An 18674-nucleotide genomic window follows, 5' to 3' on the forward strand; every position below is an offset into this window, starting at 1 on the left:
GGCCATACCACAGTGTATGGGTGAATTAAAAACCAGGGAACTAGAAACAGGAAAATTACCTGTTTCAAACCTTAGCATTGAGTATGGGGAGTTGCCTCTGAAAATTCATTAACTAAAAGCCAGTTCTCATGAGGATCCGATGTCTGAATTCACAATCAGTTCAGGCTGAGAACTTATTTTAAAGTTATCCAGAGATGCCAAGAGCTCCAGGTGTCTATCAGAGTCACATGATTGCTGGATAACCCAGTTTCGATTTTAACAGGTAAAGTTGAGAAATATGAGCTGACATTAAAAAAGAACAGCAACATAAAACAACGTGAGAAAAAACAAAGTGCTGTGAGCCAGCAGCTTCAGAAATTTCAACAGCACAATGAGACCTGCAAAGACCTGAGATACTGGAATTATCAGCCACAGAATAGAAAGTAGTCATATTTAATATATGATATATATTTAAAGATTTTAGAGGGATTTAAAATAGTAAAATAGCAAGGGAGTTTGAAAATTATCAAACATATTTGAAAAAGAATAACATTTCTAAAAATAAAAACAAAACAATTGAAATTAAGAAATTGCATGGATTTGAGAGCAGATAGACACAGAATAAAATGTGCAGAATGTAGGAGCGATGAAAAGAGATGAAAAATATGAGAGGTTAAGTGAAATGAAAGAATAGAAAAATTTAACTTGCATCTAAATGAGTTCCATGAAGAGTGGAGAGAGAGTGGAACAGAGACGTTAAATGAATAGGTTATGCCTGAGAATTTTGCAGTGCTTATCAAAGACAGATTCAGAGGAGTGACATGTCCCAATCAGACTAAATAAGGACGTGTCTACACTAAGAGAAAGAAAAAAACCTTGAAGAACACAAAAGACACATAGAAGGTCCTAAAAGCAGCCAGAGAGATAAAAACAAATTATCTTCCAATGAATAACAGCTGACTTTTCAACAACACCCATAAAAATATTTTCAGATTGGTAAAAACTAAGTGCTTGCTGCTAAACTTCTTTAAAAGAACGTAAAGAATGAACTTGGGGCTAAAGGAAAATGGTTGTATGGGAGGTCAGAGTTGCAAGAAGAAATAATGAAACAAGAGAGAGGTAAATAAGTGGATAGATTTAAGGGCCTACTAACCCAATAAAATAATTAGCAATATTGAGTTGAGAAAAACAAAATAAATTGAAAGTAACAACTGTAGCGTATAAATATGGAAGACTGCAGCAGGACTTCGAATGTCCTAAGTTTCTCTTAGCGTTTAGGAGGATAGCAGAATAATTAACTTTGAATTTTGATAAGTGAAGCATGGGTGTTGAGGCCTCTTACTGTTACCACTAAGGGACTATATAGTGTGTTACTTCCAAACCAGGAAGAAGAAAGTTGAAAGAGGAAAAAATTTATTCATTTAGAATAAAAGAAGGCAAAAAAGGGAAGAAATGAAATTTACAAAAGATAGCACAAAATAAGAGAAAAAATAAAGGCAAATATGTTAACATACAAACTAATGGACTAAATTGGACTAAAGGCTCCATTTAAGAGACAAAGATTGATTAGATTTTTAAAAGAAAATTCAAAATATATAAGCTATTTATAAGATGGATATCTAAAACTTGAGAATGCAAAAAGTTTAAAGTAAAAAAAATGGGTAAAAATATACTGAACAAAATGCTATCTACCCCGCAAAAGCTGCTACTAAAATCTGTTAATTCAGACAAAAGTGACTTTAAGGCAAAAATCAAGCCTAGATAAAAAGAGGATGAGGATCACTATTTGAAAACAAAAAGCCAATTAACTAAGATATAGAACTTACATGGACCTTAAAACCTCAAAATATGTAAAGGAAAATTTAGCAGAGCTACAAAGAGAAATAGACAAACCTCCCATTATAGTGGGAGATTTTAACACACATCTTTAAGTAATCAATAGCTCAAGTAAAAAAAGCAAGCAATTAGATATGGAAGATTTCAACAACATATTAAACAAGTTTGGTCTAATGGATTTGTGTGGAACATAGCACCCAGCAACTGCAGAAAATGTAGAATACATATTTCTTAGCAATCATTCATGAAACTTTTAAAAAATTGGCTGTATAAGTGGCCATCAAGCAATTGCAAGGATTTTCAAAGAATTAATGTAATATAGACTACATTCTCTGGCCAAAATACAATTAGAAGTGAGTAACAAGAAGAGAAGCATTAAACTCCATGTCCTAAATTGATTGGTGTCCCCCTCAAAATTTCATATCCACCCAGAACCTGTGTGTGTCAACTTGGAAATAGGGTCTTTGCAGATGTAATAAAGTAAAAATTGGATCCTGCTGGATTAGGATGGGGCCTATATCCAAGATGACCAGTGTCCTTATAAAGAAGAGGGAAATTTGGACACAGAGACAACAGACGTAGAAAGAAAGCCATGTGAACATGGAGGCAGAGATTGGAGTGATTCCTCTGCAAACCAAGGCATGCCAAGGATTGCCTGCGGAGGCTAGGAGAGAGGCGTGGAACAGATCTCCAGAAATAATAATGGAAGTTAAAAAGTGTTTTGAACTAAATGATAATGAAAATACCATATATCTAAACCTGAGATATTAAACTTAAGGTATAGGTAGAGGGGTATTTATAGTCTTAAGTTTATAAATCAGAAAAGAAGAATGGATAAAAATAAAAGAGAGAAATATCCAAAATAAGAAATTATAAGAAGGAATATAAAATAAACCCAAGACTGTAGAATGAAGGACATAAAAATAAGAGCAGAAATCAATGAAATAAACACAAAAATACAATAGGAAGTACTAGACAAATCTCATGAACATAGTATTGAGTATTTGAAAAAAGCGAGTTACAGAAGAATACATGTGATATTCCATTTACATAGATGTTTGAAATAAGAAGAACTAAATGTATATGGTAAAATGTTCTAGGTAGTGTTTAAATCTGAACTAGGAGGGAATGGCATGGGATTGGAAAATGAGGGAAGGAAGGCAGGAAAGAAAGAAGGGAGGAAGGAGGGTAGGAAGAAAGGAGAAAAGAAAGGAGTGAACATTTTTTGTGCATTTGTTAGCCTTTTGCGATTCTTCTTTCATAACTTTCCTATTCATATCCTTTGCCCATTTTTCCATTTTTAAAAACAAGGTTATTGCTGACATGGAGGCCCAAGTGCACAGGTTGAGAGAAGAGCTGATTAATGTGAACTCACAGAGGAAACAGCAGCTGGTAGAGCTTGGTCTTCTTCGTGAAGAGGAGAAACAAAGGGCTGCAAGGGACCACGAGACTGCTGTCAGCAAGCTGAAGGCTGAATCAGAGAAAATGAGAATAGAGCTGAAAAAGGCTCATGCTGCGGAGACAGAGATGACGTTGGAAAAGGTAAGCTATCCACCTGGGTCTTTTAGGGGCGGTTGAACCCATGTTTGAAATCCACTGCTGTCTTATGTTTAATCTCTAAAAGATGGTGGACATAGAATTACTCTTCAAGTTTATAAACTATTCAAGTGAGCAGTTGAAGTATCTTGGTGTAATATCTAAATACCACTAAAATAATCTTGAGAGTTAGGTTTCCTAACTTTTCCCTTGACTTTCCTGGAAGGCATTGTATGGAATATCCCGTTCCACAGTAATTAAATACACATTGTGATAAAACAGTGTTATAACATTGTCAAATATTAAACTGGTTAGGAATACTTGGGCTGTGGCCCTAAGTTTTCTTAGGCTAAGACTAGGTTTTAGATCTTTCCTAGCTTGTCTAATAGTCATTTCTAGATTTTGCCATTTTTTGTAACAGTGTAACAAAAATGGTGACATTTTCCCAGATTGATACTTCAGAAAACGAAAAGTTTCTTTAGAATTATATATTTTTGAAATGTTAATGTAATGTTCACGCATTTTGGGTTGACTTATATTCCAGGTATAAGTGCAAGTATTCATTCTTTTGGTGTAAATATTTTAATCAGGTAGTCCATGTGAATTCCTATTAATCATGACAACTGCAAGTTGCCTCTTGAGCTCCTTAAGACCAATCTATATCTTGGGATCAAGAAAGTTGAAAAGGGTGATTTAAGAATCGTCTAATTCTGTTTAATTTTTTCCACCTCTTCTTCTTCAAATGTTCAGGCTTCACAGAGCGTACAGCACCGTTCCAGGCACTACTCCCTTGATTTTTCAGGGACCGTGATCCTAAGGTGGTTACTTTCTAGAACCTGAATTTATCTGAGAGTCAGTTTTCAGCAGACTTTGCCCTTGGCAGCATAGCTCTGAACCCAGAAATAAATAGGGAAAAGGCTTTAACAAGGCAGAAGTGAGTCTGGCTTCTCAGAGGAACAGCAGGGTGGCCAGTGTGGCTGGAAATGATGACTGAGGAGGAGGAGGTGGTAATGAGGTCAGGGAAGAAACCTCAGGGGATGGACACAGGTCCTGTAGGTCTGAGTAGCTGTTGAAAGGGCTTTGCTTTGACTCTCTGTGAGTAGAAGAGGCTTAGTGGGTTTTGAGCAGGGAGTGACATGACCTGACTCACATTTGAGTGGAGTCTCTCTGACTGTGCATGCTGAGAATAGACTGCAATGAGGGGAAAGAAGGAAGTAGGGAGGCTAGTTAAACAGCTATTGCCAAGATGTGGAAGCAACCCATGTACCCATCAACTGATGAATGGATAAAGATATGGTATATATATATTCAATGGAATACTGCTCAGCCGTCAAAAAGGCAAAATTGTCCCATTTGCAACAATATTGATGGACCTTGAGTGTATTATATTAAGTGAAATAAGCCAGACAGAGAAAGATAAACACCGCATGATTTCACTCACGTGTGGAAGATAAACAAACACGTGGACAAAGAGAACAGATTAGTGGTTACCAGAGAGGAAGGGAGTTGGGGAGGGCAAAAGGGGTAAAGGGGCACATATTTATATGATGATGGATAAAAATTAGACTATTGGTGATGAGCGTGATACAGTCTATACAGAAACTGATAAATAATAATGTACACTTGAAATTACACAATGTTATAAAGCATTATGACCTCAATAAAATAAGTTTTTTTTAAAGGCTATTGCAGTAATTTAGACAAGAAGGCTTGGGCCTGGGCAGTAGCGGTGAAGGTAGTAAAGACTGATCAGATTCGGGCTATATTCTGAAGGTAGAGCTGACAGGATTTGCTGTTGGTTCAGATGTGGAGAGGGAGAGAGAAAGAGAGAAAAAGAGCTAGAGAGAGCACTGGAGCTAGCAGACAAGAGTGATTCCAAGGTGACCTGCTGGAACCAGTGAACAAATGGAGTTCCCCTTGCTGCAAGAAGACTATAAGAGCAACGAGTTGGGCCATTTGGGACATGTTCCAGTTGAGATGCTTTTTACACATCTGAGTGAAGATGTTAGAGATAATTCTATCAAAGCAGTACAAAGTAATAACGTTTTGATGCTAAAACATACAAAGGTCCAAGAATTAGGGAAATTCCCTTATACAGAATAGTTTTAGCCCTCTGACAATAGCAGATAAAAAAGGGACTGATGGAGAGTGACAGTGGTGTTGCACTTATCTTTTCTGGTAGCTCTTACATACCTCACCTTGGCTTCAGTAATCTCTGCCAACCGTTCAAAGTATTTCTAAGTGTTCTTAAATGGCGCAGATACCAGTGTACCTCAATTTAAGAAAATTAAACATATCAAAGCCAGACTTATACAGTTTAGGCTGTAATTTTCTTGCATTATATATTCACATTTCAAATATTTCTTTTTAGTAGGAGATGAGCTTTTTTGAGTATAGATTTATTTGTGTTACTATTTGACAGGATACAGATAATAAAAAGTTAGTATTGGAAGCCATTGGTAATTCATTTAGCAAACATTTCTGGAAGATTTTCTGTGTCTCAGAAAGGCATTATTGCAGGCACTGTGGGGATACAAGGAAAAAAGAAAAAAAGGCACTGTCCTCAAGGAGATTATAAAATAATAGTGACTGCAAGGCACACACATACGCAGATAAGAGTAATGCGAGATGGAGGGTGAACTGGGGAAAATTATATTCTGTTAAGGAAATCAGGGAAAATTAACTGGAAGAGATGTCACTTGAACTAGACATAAGTAATATGTAGGATGTTGACTAGTAGATATGCAAGATGTCATACTAAGCCAAAGGAATCAAGAAGCAGCAAGAGCAAACAAACCCTTTTACATGGCATAGATATTAATCAAGGAGCATGGTCAGTGATCAGGCTAATTGATAGCTAAGGATCACTAAAAGGTTCCAAAGCTGTGCTAAGTATTTTAGCTTCACTGGGTAAACAGTGAGAAGCTACTGAAGATTTTTAAGCAATGAAGTGTCAGATTCAAATGATTATTAAGAAAATCTTTCTATCAGTGTTGGCAAGATGCTATAGCAGTAGAAGTAATTGGCGAGACTAGATTAATCTAGGCAAGAGGTCCTTGAGGGCCCACTAGAGGTGAGTGATGGTGGTAAGAGGTTAGCAGTGACAGTGAGCCAGTGGAGAAGTGTTTGAGAATCATCTTGGGGATGGCATTGTGGGAATGTAGGAGAAGTTTCTGGTTTGGGGAGGAAGAAGAAGAATTCATTTATGAGCATGTTGAGTTTGAAGTGCCATCGCTACACCCAGCTGTGGTGTTCACTTGCTGTTGAGGGGCATTTGTAGGTAACATAAGAGAAGGCAGGACTGGGAAAGACAGCTGTGGGAGTCACCCACAGAGAGGGCCTGTTCAAGAGAGAAATGCAGAAGGAAAACAAGCAACAGCTGTGAAGGAAGAACTTCATTCACGAGGTTGGGGAGGAAACAGTCAAAGAAGGGTCATCAAGGTAAGAGGAATATGAGAAGAATGTATTTTCATGGAAATAAAGGAGGAGAATATTTGGAAAGGAGGATTGTCAAGAATGTGACAGAAAGTCAGGAAGGATGAGGGTGGAGGAAAGGTCACGAGATTTGAAACTGAGACGTCATTGATCTTGGACAGCACTGAAAATGATAGTGTGGGCAGAAACACGGTTGCACAAGATAAATGAGAGAGTAGTGAGGAAGTGGAGATTAGTGAATACTCTATTGTTTTGGAAAATCTGATATTAAAAGGAAAGTGCAGTTCCAAAGAGGAACAGGAGCTGAGGAGAGTATATTTTCAGGCTGAAAATTTCTTGAAATATATGAGAAAGGACTAATGGAGAGGAAGAGCCTTAAAGATGCAAAGAACCATAGATAACTGATGGCTTATGATCTGAGAGAGGAGGATGTGAGTGAAATTGCCAGCACTGGCCCACCCTCATGCCTTGGCTTTGAGGATTCAGCCACATAAGACGTTGGTCTGTTCCTGGAACATGTATCTCTCTCTCCTGCCTCCAGGTCTTTACACCTGCCACCTCTCTGCCTGGAATGTTCTTCTCCATGATTTTCTTATGGCCATCCTCCTCTTCATCACTGTGCACTCCTCAGTGTCCTTCTGTGACCTCTCTATCTAAAGTCTTGCCTGCCTCTACCCCCTTATTGTCCCTTTGTCTTCTAGCTCATCTCACTATCTGAAATCATTTTTTTATTTTTTCACTTATCTTCTTTTTCCTCCACTAGAACCTAAGCTCCATTAGCAGGACTTTATCTATCTTGTTTATTTCTGTACTGCTAGTGCCTAGAAAACTTAGCATATGGTAGGTGCTTACCTGGCATTAATTAAGTGAATGAATGACGGGAGCCATGAGTTCTGAGGAGGAAGGAAGGAAGAAGAGGCTTTGTAAAGATATAAATAAAGAAGTTCTTTGACAAGACTTGAGAAGAGCTTGTGTAAGATATCATCTATGTTTTTAGTAAAGGATCACAATAGTCTGCTCAGAGTGAGGAGTTTCAAGAAGAGTGAAACAGCCAGGCTTCAGGCTGAGCAGATGGCTGGAATGTAGCTGAAAGGAAGAGAATGAAAAGGAATTTCCTCAGGTAGAATTGGAGTTCTGCGGGTAGAGGAGGGAGCATGGCAGCATGAGTCTGGAAGAATGGAATGCTCCTGAATTGAACTGAGAACACAAGTAATACAAGGAGATAGAAAAGGGGTTTTAGTGTAGTAATTTTAGCTGACATGTACACAAGTGCCGAGGATGTTAATGAGAATGCAGGGTCTTGGCAGGGGGAGAATCTGGGAAAGGACAAGAGAATTGAGTGGGCTAGTGTTTAGGACCATAAGTTTTGTTTTTGTCGAGTTATGGAAATAGTCAACCCCAAAATCCATATGCTATAATACAAGTACTGGGCTGCTGATATGAAGAGTAATTTGTATTTCTGATTGATAAGTGTTTTTACTTAACTAGTAAAAGGAGTTTAGCATTTCAAAATGCAGTGAGGACCTGCACTGTGGCTTCCCTGAAGCAGTCCTTGTGAAATAATTATTTCTAAAGCTCCAGGATCATGTGTGGTGCCTCGTACAAAGTAGACATTCGTAAATGTTAAGTGAGTGAATAAAAGAATGATGATGAACTGAGAAATTCAATATAGCCACTGGTAATGTGAATAAATAAAAAATTATTATTGATGCATCCAAATTTGATTTCAACTCCTTATAAATACTTCGGGTAGGACAAGATATATCTTTATGTTCAAGTATTCCTTTGTTTTTTAGTGCTGTAATTTCTTCCATATTACTTAGTAAGTTAAACATAGAGCATAAATATTTTTTCAGACATAGTTTTAATTTTTTTGTGCACAAATTAGTAGACATTTGAGTTCTTACTATAAAAGTTTGAATTAATACTAATAAGCCAGTACATAATTCTTTTGCTAGAATGTTAATGTCATTGTGCGTGTTATTTGAATTCTTCTCACTGTATCTTTAATGTTTTATTACATTTAAATAAATCCAAAAGTTAAAATATTTGCTAGCAGTTCAAAATCTAGTCAGGATTCAGAGGTTTAGAAATGATTTTCTATCATTAAGTATAAAATCAAGCTTCAAAGAGGAGAGGAAAGTAACACTAGGATAATAAATAATCTAAATGCAACACTCCCTGTGGGCCTGGGTTGTTTCAGTAGCACTTACAATGTTAAGGTTATAAAAGAATTCCTAAGTCTGGATCCTACCTGAGGTTCTGTCAGCAGCGATTGAGACCTAGATGATATCTTCAGTGGCTTTGAGTTAAGAGAAACATGAAATACCTCCACAAGGTCAAAATACTTGAAACAGAAAATCCGAAAGAGTCAATGATTGACATTTGCAAAGTGAAAGCTGCTTTTCTAGCCTTTTGAAAATCTTTTCAAACCAAATTGAAACGAGGTCCATAAAATATGAACCTTTGAAAAATTAAAGAGCATTAGTAAGTGATGGTAGTGGGTAGTTTTCAGAAGTTAGATTAAAACTTTTGTCTTTAAAATTTACCATTGTTTCAGAGATCTGTTCAGCTATTTTAAAAATAACTTTTCTTGAAATAGACCTTTTAGAAAATGTGGAAAATAGAGAAGTGTAAAATTTCCTGTTACTACTATCACCCAGATGTAACTAATAGTAATAATTTAGTGTGTATGTAAAATAGCTATATTAACTTAGCTGACTGAGATCATACTAAAGAGACAGTTGTCTTGCTTTTTTTAAAAGTTGTGCTAAGAATATGCCAAAGTCATTAGAAATTCTTTGAAAATAGTTTTCATTGTTTCATGATATTCCATTTTTACGGATGTAGCATAGTTTATTGTGGTATTCCTTTATTTTTAAACATTTAGCTTTTTTTAAAAAAAATGTCTAACTTGATGCAGAGATTAACATCTTCATAGGTAAATTTTTGTCAACATTCCCATTTCTTCCCCATAGGTTAAGATCTTAGTAGAATTATAGGAACAAATTACTTTTCAGAAAGGTTGTACTAATTTATATTTTCCTCAAAAGAATATCTGTTTTATCTAGCCAGTCCTTAGTATAATTAATACTTTCTCTTTAATTTTTGGTATATTTTTGGTGAACAACATTTATTTTTAATTGGCATTTTTAAGAGTGAGATTGAACATGTATAATGGATTTGTTACTCGTAGTTCATTCTTTGGGGATTGCCTGTTCATATCCTTTGTCAGTTTCTCTCCCATTAGTGTCCTAGTGTTTTTTTCATCACTTTATATAAATTTGTTTTATATTTAGGATGATAAAACTCTTATCTTTGTGACAAATATTTTTGGTATTTGCCTTTTAATTTTATGATACACAAAAAATTTATTTATATTTAATGTAACCTGTCCATCTTTTCCTTTGTGAATTCTTCATTATAAGTAGTTGTTTTACGCTTCACAATTTGATATTTAGATATATATGAACACATCAAACATTCTCCACACTGTGCTCTACTAAGTAAAAACCGCTTATGAAATTGACATAGCATTTACCAGCTTGGGTTCCTGGTCTATAATTTTAATGGTATCTGAAGGATTATACTGGAATTCTGCCAGCCTGAAGTCATTAAAAGGCTTTGAGCAACAATTCAGCATCTTTTTCAAATTTAAGAAAAGCTCCATATGGCATAATTATTCAAAGCTAAGGTCATAGAAACTACTTAGACCTTTGAAATTTATAATTAAAGGATTAATATTAACTTATGAAGACATTGTCATTTTGGCTTAAAATGGATTTCTAATCTCAATTCTGTTCTTTTTTCTTTGATCTTTTTTCTGACTTTTTCCTTTGCTAAAAATATGAAGTATCATATCCTTAAAATTTTAAATATTATCCTCAAACAGTTCAGATTTATAAAAATTGATTGGCAAACAACATCCAGTATAATTTTTACAACATTCTACAATGTTGATGAACTTCAAGTTGGCACTTTCCTCTGGGTGTATAAACCACAGCTTAATATAATGGACTATACTGATGCCTTTAAACATAACAGTAAATTAATTTACGAAAGAAAAAACATGCATAAATGACAACTTAGAAAACTTTGAGTGTGAACATAATTGGAATGTGATGAATTGGTATTCATTTATATTAAGGTTTAGAATTTTAAAGTATCTTCAAATAACCTCAATTGTAAACCTTCTCTGAATGGTGAAAGGGGCTATGTCTTGTCTTATATAAAAACCAAGACTTTTTTTTGTCATTTTGACAATATATACAAATCAGTCCAAACCAAATATTTTACTTACATCAGTTTGTGCATCTCCTTGTGTAACAAGAGGAATTGTTTGTTCCCTAGTCTCTCAGTTTTATACCAGTCTCCAGCTCTCTCCTACTTTTTCTGGTTCTGATGTGAGGCACCTGTTTCACAGTGATTCCACTAAATAAATACTGGAATAATGCCTGGGGTGTTTACTTATTAAACAAAAAGAGCAGAGTATCTATCATCATTCCTGCTTGAATATTTACACTGTCGAGGTTTTGCCATTCTTACCTGAGTGGAACTGCAAAGCTTAGTGCTGATGTGGAGTCAGGGATGTAGATGGCAGTGGGCTGCTCCCTGCTGAAAGGCTTTCTCTGTTTCTTTTGCTGTTTCTTCCTCTACCTCTGCTGCATGTTAAAGAGCACTCCTATTTTCTAACAATCTGGGAGAGCAAATAATAGCTTAACTTCCAACTCTAGTTTTCCTGAGCTGGAGAACTATGTTTTACTTGGAGAAAATGAAAAGGCAGTATATTTTATGTTAAGATTATTTGAAAATAAAATCTAGAATTATAAATGAATCATTGTTTATATTAAACATTTAAAATTTACAAGATTAGTCCTCCCTGTCATTCTCTAGCCTAACCTCTAATATTCTAATCACACCACTATAAATGGAAGTTCTGCCATTTACCAGAACTTGTTGGTTTTATCCATTTGGACTTTCTTAAATGAAAACATTTCTAACTAGAATAAAGGAAAAATCTCTTAGGTCAGTGCAACAAAAGATGGTAATTTGACTTTAGAATTTATTGAAAATGGAGTAGTTCATTTGCCATCTTCAGAGACTGAGATCCAAACTGAGAGAGTTGAGAGCAAGATGAGCAGGTATTTGTGCCCAAAGGCATTTGTGTGTGTATTCCTTTTGGTTTTGTGGGGTTTTCTGGTGTGTGTGTGTATGTGTTTAAGATTGCTGCTGAGAATTGTACAGTTCTTTTAGTCCTTTTGGTTTTATGGCCAAATCTACAGGAGTCTTATTGGACAGTGCATCTTTTTTTCATAACACTGAAAAAGTAAAGTGAAAAAAAAATGTATTTCATTAATATCTTCATTAATGATGAAATGATTACAAATAATGAAGGAAATAATTTATGGCACTATCCTGATAATTTACCATAAATAGAATACCTATGCATTCCAGCTTGCCCAGGAAAGTCCTAGTTTGCATCTGTTGTCCCAGTATCCTGTATGATTCAGTATTTCCCCCACTTCTTTCACTCTCAAGCATGTTCCAGCTTGCATGCTAAGTTATATGTGAGGATACTCTTTATGTTTAGGAGGCATCTTTTCTCCTTATATGTCCTATGACTTAATTATGGAACATTTTAATACTGACTGCATACATTTTAAATGAGGGCCCTTTTGACAGTAATACTGAACTTAGGTTATAGATAACTAGACTGTAATTGTTTTAATATTACAACTAGCCTTTACTGATGCTTTTTTTATACCACACCAACATTTCAGTAGCGTTTAATGCACTTAAAAGCATTTTCCATTTATTAGGAGGCTCAAAGAAGTTGGAGAAAAGGGGCAAAGCCTCTCTATCCACATTTTGGCTTCCTTTGTTGAGAGACTTTCTGTGAGGGGAGGGCAGAGGGTAAACAATGAGCTTTAGGTGTTGGGTATTGAGTAGCTGAGGTTGCAAAGGGGTCAGATGTCAGAGTATAGTGGAAGAGCTCTGGGCTGAGAGTCAAGTCTCATTCTAACCATTGTTCATGTTGGAAGCAATTATTCCCTGTGGAAAGGGATTCCCTGGTTCAATATTGTGATGATTAAATAAATTAATAATTGAAAGTGGTCAATTAATTTAACTAAATTGAATGCATTATAGGACACAGTAAAAAAAAAAAGAGAGAGAAAATACATGACCAGAAAAAGTGCATTTTTCTTAAATAAACCTCTTCATTCTCACAAGTAATCAAGGAAATAATAATTAAGACAAGATATTACTTTTCATATATTGAGTAAGCAAATTATTTTAAAAAATACCAAGCATCATTTTTAATTAATAATACCAAACACTAAGTGCAGTGAATAAATACTCTAAACTGCTGTTAGTGGGAATGTAAATTGGTACCACCTTCCTGAAAGCCTTTGGTAGTCTAGGTTATAGACTTTTATAATATCCATTTCTTTTGACTTAGTAATCTGTTCCTTGGTTAGCATAACATCAATACCAAAACTCAAAAAACATATCCCTTTAAAAACAGAATAATCTCACTAGTGAATATTGTAAAAAAATGCAAATAAATATTATGCAAAAGAATCCACTAGCCTATTTAAAACATTGTACAGCATGACCACATGGGTTTTATTCCAGGAATACAAAGATGGTTTGGTATTAGGAATGCTATGATTATATTATTATTGTGGGTGGTCTTCTCCACATTCATCAGGGTAAGCCTAAGATGCTGTAAGAAAGAGCCCCAAAACACAGTGGATAAATGAGATCTGGAGCTAATTTTTCCCTTGCTTAACAGTCCAGAGGTATTAGGGTGGCCCAAGGGTGGGAGCAAATGCTTCTGTTCCACAAGGTCATTTAGGAATCCAGGCTAGCTGGCGGGCTGGTCTATCATCTTCAACATGGAGCTATCATCTCTGCATTAAGGGCTCCTATTCCACTTGTTACCATTTTCCAACCAGTAGGAAGGGGGAAAAAGAAAATGAGGAGGACAAATAATTTCCTTTTCAGGAAGTGCTATGGCAGTTGTACATATCATTCTCACTCACATTCCACCAGAGAAATCTTAGTCCTAGGACCATACTTGGAGAAGCAGGGACTTGTTAGCATGTACAGCACTAAAATTTGGGGAGAGATTATTATTTAAAAGAAGAAGAAGAACGGATGCTGAAGGACAGTTAGCGGCAATGGCACACTCTTAATGCTTTCAGCATTTGGTGCCTATTTTGTATATAGAGGTCCTAAGACGCCTGATATATCAGTGAACCAAATAGGCAGACATTCCTGTCTCCTCAGAGCTCACATTCTAGCAGGAGAGACAGACCATAGAAGTGAACATGCAACAGAAGTAACTTACAAATAATTTTTTAAAGTTTCTAGGTGCTATTCAATAATAAATGATAGAGATGATTAAGGGAGACTCCGGAGTACCAGAGTTGGGACCATTTAAATAGTGTGGTCAGGGTTGGCCTCATTGAGAAGATCAACAAAGGAGTTGAATTAGCCATGTGGATATTTAAAGGAAGAAATTTCTCATAGAGCAAACAGCCAGTGCAAAGATCCCAAGGCAAGAGCATGGCTGTCATGGTTAAGGAGCGGCAGGGAAGCCAGTGTGGAGAGAGCAGAGTGCACACAGGAGAAAGAGTAGGAGATGAAGTTTGAGGGATCTCAAGGGTCCTGATCATGTAGGGTGTTTGAGGCTGTTCTAAGGACTGGCTTTAACTCTGAGTAATGGGAGAAGATTAGGGTATCGTGCCAAGGAGTAATGTGATCTGACTTAGACTTGAAAAGATCGTTCTAGTTGTGTGAGAACAAAAGCGGGAAACCAATTAGAAAGGCAGGGCAGTAATCTAAGTGAGAGATGATCGGGGCCTAGAACAGAGGGCACCAGTGGAGGTGGTAAGCTTCTGGATACATTTTCAAGTTGGAGCCAACACAACCTCTCAGGGATTTGATATAGGATGTGAGACTAAGAAAAAATGAGCCATAAATAAGCTTATACACAGAGAAGAAAAAAAGGAACTATGCTAGTTCATTTCTTTGTAGGATGAGATTATATGTGATTTTTAAATTGCATTGTTCAGTTTTTTGGAAATGTTCTATATTATAACCACTTTGTAAGCTGAACAGCGATTTACAAAAGTCACCATCTATCTATATTGTTGCCATACTCCTATGCTGTAGGACATCTTCAACCTGTTTCCCCTTTCTGCCCCTGGGAGACTGGAGTCACAAAGAAAAGGATGTGCTGGCTCTCTAGCCCTGGCATCAGAAACTGAGCAGTGTGATTGTGATGTCACTAGATCTTCTTGTCTGGGCAGGGGGGCTGTGCCCTCATTAGCATCAAAGAAAAGCAGAAGCTTGGCCTGTCCTGTCCGTAGAGCCCTCATCTTAATGGGGTCCAAAGGAAATGTGGTCTTCTCTGACTGTAGACTACTCATCTCCCCAGGAAAGCCAAGTCTGGGTCTAATAGGGATGAAAGGAGAAAATGGTAATGGTCCTGAGAAAGAGCAGGCTGGTAGTCTGAGGCCCCTGAGGGACACAGGACCATCTGGCCTCAAAGAGAAGAAGGTAAGACTGAGATACCCTCTGTCTTATTGCTGGGTTGGATTAGGCACTGGCAATGTAAACACAACTGCTCCCCTCAAAGAGATTTATTTTAATGGGACAGGAATAATGGAACAGACAAAACTGTGATTACCTTTAACTGAAATCAGAACCATTGTCTAAATCTGTTGGACAGCAGGCCCTGGTAAACACCCAGGAAAATGTCTGGAGGTCTGTGGGAGAGGGGTAGAATCAAGCGGAACCTTCTGGGCAAGGTAGATTGTGAACTAATGGCGTTTCCCTCTGTTGCTCAAAATCTTACAAAGCACTATTGCCCACAACAAAGTGAGGTTGCCACAGTTTCTTAGCTTTCTGGCCAGGGATTTGCATAATCCCGTTTCTCCTCATTTAACTTTCCTTTTTTCCTCTTATTCATTTTAATTAATTAAATCTTTTAGTGTACAGTTCAGTGGCTTATTTAAATTGTTGTGCAACCGTCACTACCATCCATCTCCAGAACTCCTTTCATCTTGCAAAACCGAAATTGTACCCATTAAACACTGACTCTCTGTCTCCCCGTATTCCCCAGCCCCTGCCAACCACCATTCTGCTTTCTGTCTCTATGCATTTGACTACTCTAGGGATCTCCTATGAGTGGAATCATATGTATTTGTTCTTTTGTGACTAGCTTATTTCACTTAGCATGATGTCTTCAAGGTTTGTCGATGTGGTAGCATGTGTCAGAATTTCCTTTTTCATAAAAGGCTGAATAATATTCCATTGTGTGTGTATACCACATTTTGTTTATCCATTCATCCCACCAATGGACACTTGGGTTACTTCCACTTTTTGGCTATTGTGAATAATGCTGCTATGAACATGGAGGTACAAATATCTATTTGAGTTCCTGCTTTCAGTTGTTTTGGATATATACCCAGAAGAGGAATTGCTGGATCATATGGTAATTCTATTTTTACTTTTTTCAGGAACCTGCCATACTGTCTTCCATTGCAGCTGCACCATTTTACATTCCTACCAGCAGTGCACAAGGGTTCCGATTTCTCTATATCATCCCCAATGCTTGTTGCTTTGGGTTTCTTTGTTTTGTTTTTATAATAGTCATCCAAATGAGTATGAAGTCTCTTCTTCTACCTTTCTTAACTGTCTCCCCGATCACGGACATGGTCTGTGCTGTGCTTACCTGAGATGACTCCCTTTTCCAAAAATAGGCTGCAAAGCTTCTCCCTTCATGGCTTCACACATGTTGTTCCCTCTGCCTGGAAGACCTGGTGAACTCATCATCCTCATTCAGACATGTTACTGTCCCTATTTTCCTGCTTCCTACACCAACTCAGAAGAAATTGCTCTCTTTCCTGTACTTCCGTAACTCTTCATTCATTTCTGTCTTCTTAAAATATTTTATCAAAATACAATTTACATATAGATTATGTATAATCCTGCAAACTTTGACAAACCATCACCACTATCAAGATAAAGACCTGTTCCATCACCTCAAATATTCCTCCAGACCCTTTGTTGTCAACCCGTTTCCTTCTCCTTGCCCCAACTCCTGGTAACTGTGCGTCTGTTTTCTGTGTCTGTAGATTTGCCTTTTCTGGAATGTCAGATAAATGAATCATTCAGTGTACAGCCTTTAGAGTCTAGTTTCTTTCCCTTAGCATAATGCATTTGAGATTCATCCACGTTGTGTGTGTAGCAGTAGCTCGATCTTTTTAATTGCTAACAATATTTCATTGCATAGATGTACCAAACTTTGTTTATCCACTTTCTAGTTGAAAAATATTTGAGTTATTAAAGATTCACATAAAGGCTTTTGTGTAAACATATATTTTTTATTTCATTTGGTTAAATAGCAAGGAGTGGGATTGCTGAGTTGTGTGTTAAATATATTTTTTAACTTTATTGGAAACTGTCCAACTGCTTTCTAAAGTGGCTGAATCATTTTGTATTCCCATCAGCAATGTGTGAGAGTTCCAGTTGCTCTGCATCCTCTCCAGCACTTGATATTGTTGAGTTTGTAATATTATTTTAGCCACCCTAATAGGTGTATCTCATTGTATGTGTATTTCCCTAATAACTAATAATATTGAGCATCTTTTCACGTATGTTGTCATCTGAATATCTTCCTTGGTAAAATGTCTATTTAAATGTTTTCCAATTTTATATTCAGTTTATTTTCTTATTATTAAATTTCGGGAGTTCTTCATATATTCTGAATACAAGTCCTTTATAAGATATATGATTTACAAATCACATATGATATGATGACTGTATAACCAAATGATTACATATGTGATGACTTTTCACAGTCAATGGCTTAAGTTTTCATTCTTTTAACAGTGTCTCTCAAAGAGCAAAGGTTCTTAATTTTTTTATTTTTTTGGCATTGAAGTGCCGCCCTTTTTTTTTTTTTTTTCTGCTTTATTTCCCCAAACCCCCCCGTACACAGTTGTATATCTTAGTTGCAGGTCCTTCTAGTTGTGGGATATAGGACACTGCCTCAACGTGACCTGATGAGCGGTGCCATGTCCGCGCCCAGGATCCAAACCCTGGGCCGCCGCAGTGAAGCGCGAACTTAACCACTCGGCCACGGAGCCGCCCCCAAGGTTCTTAATTTTTATGAAATCCAGTTTATCAGTTTTTTCTTTTATAGATCATGCTTTTGGTGTCATATCTAAGACATATTTGCCTAACCTAAGGTCATAAAGATTTTCTTCTAAAAGTTTTACAGTGTTAAGTTTTACATTCAGGTCTGTGGTCCATTTTGAGTCAATTTTTGTGAATAGTGCAAGGTATAGATTAAGATTCAATTGTTTTAGCACTATTTGTTGAGAAGACTATCCTTTCTCCATTGAATTGCTTTTGCAGCTTCGTTGAAAATCAGTTGAGCATATATGTGTGGTATACTACTGGGGTGTTTAATTTTGTTCCATTGGTATTTACAGTCTTGTTGCATGGTGACATTTTGATCAACAACAGACTGCATATACGGTGGTGGTGCCATAAGATTAGTCCCATATAGCCTAGGTGTGTAGTAGGCTATACCATGTAGGTTTGTGTTAAGTACTATAGGGGAGGAAGAAATTTTCTTCTGCCCTTCTAGATTTTTCTGGCTGGTCTAAGAATTAAATTAACACGAGACAGATTAACAGGAGAAAAACAAACAAGTTTGATAACATGTATACATGAGAGAAACCCAGGAAACCAAGTAACTTGCTAAAATGACTGAAGCTCTCACCTTAAATGTCTTCCTCAGCTAAAGACAAAAGAAGATGCTGGGGGTGGGGAGAGTCAGGGACTTCAAAGGGAAGGAAGGCAATTCA

At 36.7% G+C, this 18674-nt stretch overlaps 1 protein-coding gene and 1 long non-coding RNA gene across 10 annotated transcripts in view; one reads left to right on the plus strand and one right to left on the minus strand.

Moving 5' to 3' along the window:
- Nucleotides 1-3279, minus strand: part of LOC139040068 (uncharacterized) — a 37069-nt gene extending 33790 nt beyond the window's left edge. Inside the window, exon 1 of the long non-coding RNA XR_011493900.1 lies at nucleotides 3191-3279. This is a non-coding gene — a long non-coding RNA (uncharacterized lncRNA). The remainder of the gene's footprint in view (nucleotides 1-3190) is intronic.
- CEP112 (centrosomal protein 112) overlaps nucleotides 1-18674 on the plus strand; it is a 504767-nt gene that overhangs the window by 281409 nt on the left and 204684 nt on the right. For all 9 annotated transcript variants that reach the window (XR_011493899.1, XM_014847643.3, XM_070483475.1 and 6 more), the window contains one exon: nucleotides 3127-3357. Coding sequence is in view for 8 of the 9 variants with exons in the window: in XM_014847643.3 (XP_014703129.2) it covers nucleotides 3127-3357 (231 nt within the window). In the remaining variant the exon portion in view is untranslated. The remainder of the gene's footprint in view (nucleotides 1-3126; nucleotides 3358-18674) is intronic.

This window comes from Equus asinus, chromosome 13 (genome assembly GCF_041296235.1).
Source record: "Equus asinus isolate D_3611 breed Donkey chromosome 13, EquAss-T2T_v2, whole genome shotgun sequence".
NCBI lineage: Eukaryota > Metazoa > Chordata > Mammalia > Perissodactyla > Equidae > Equus > Equus asinus.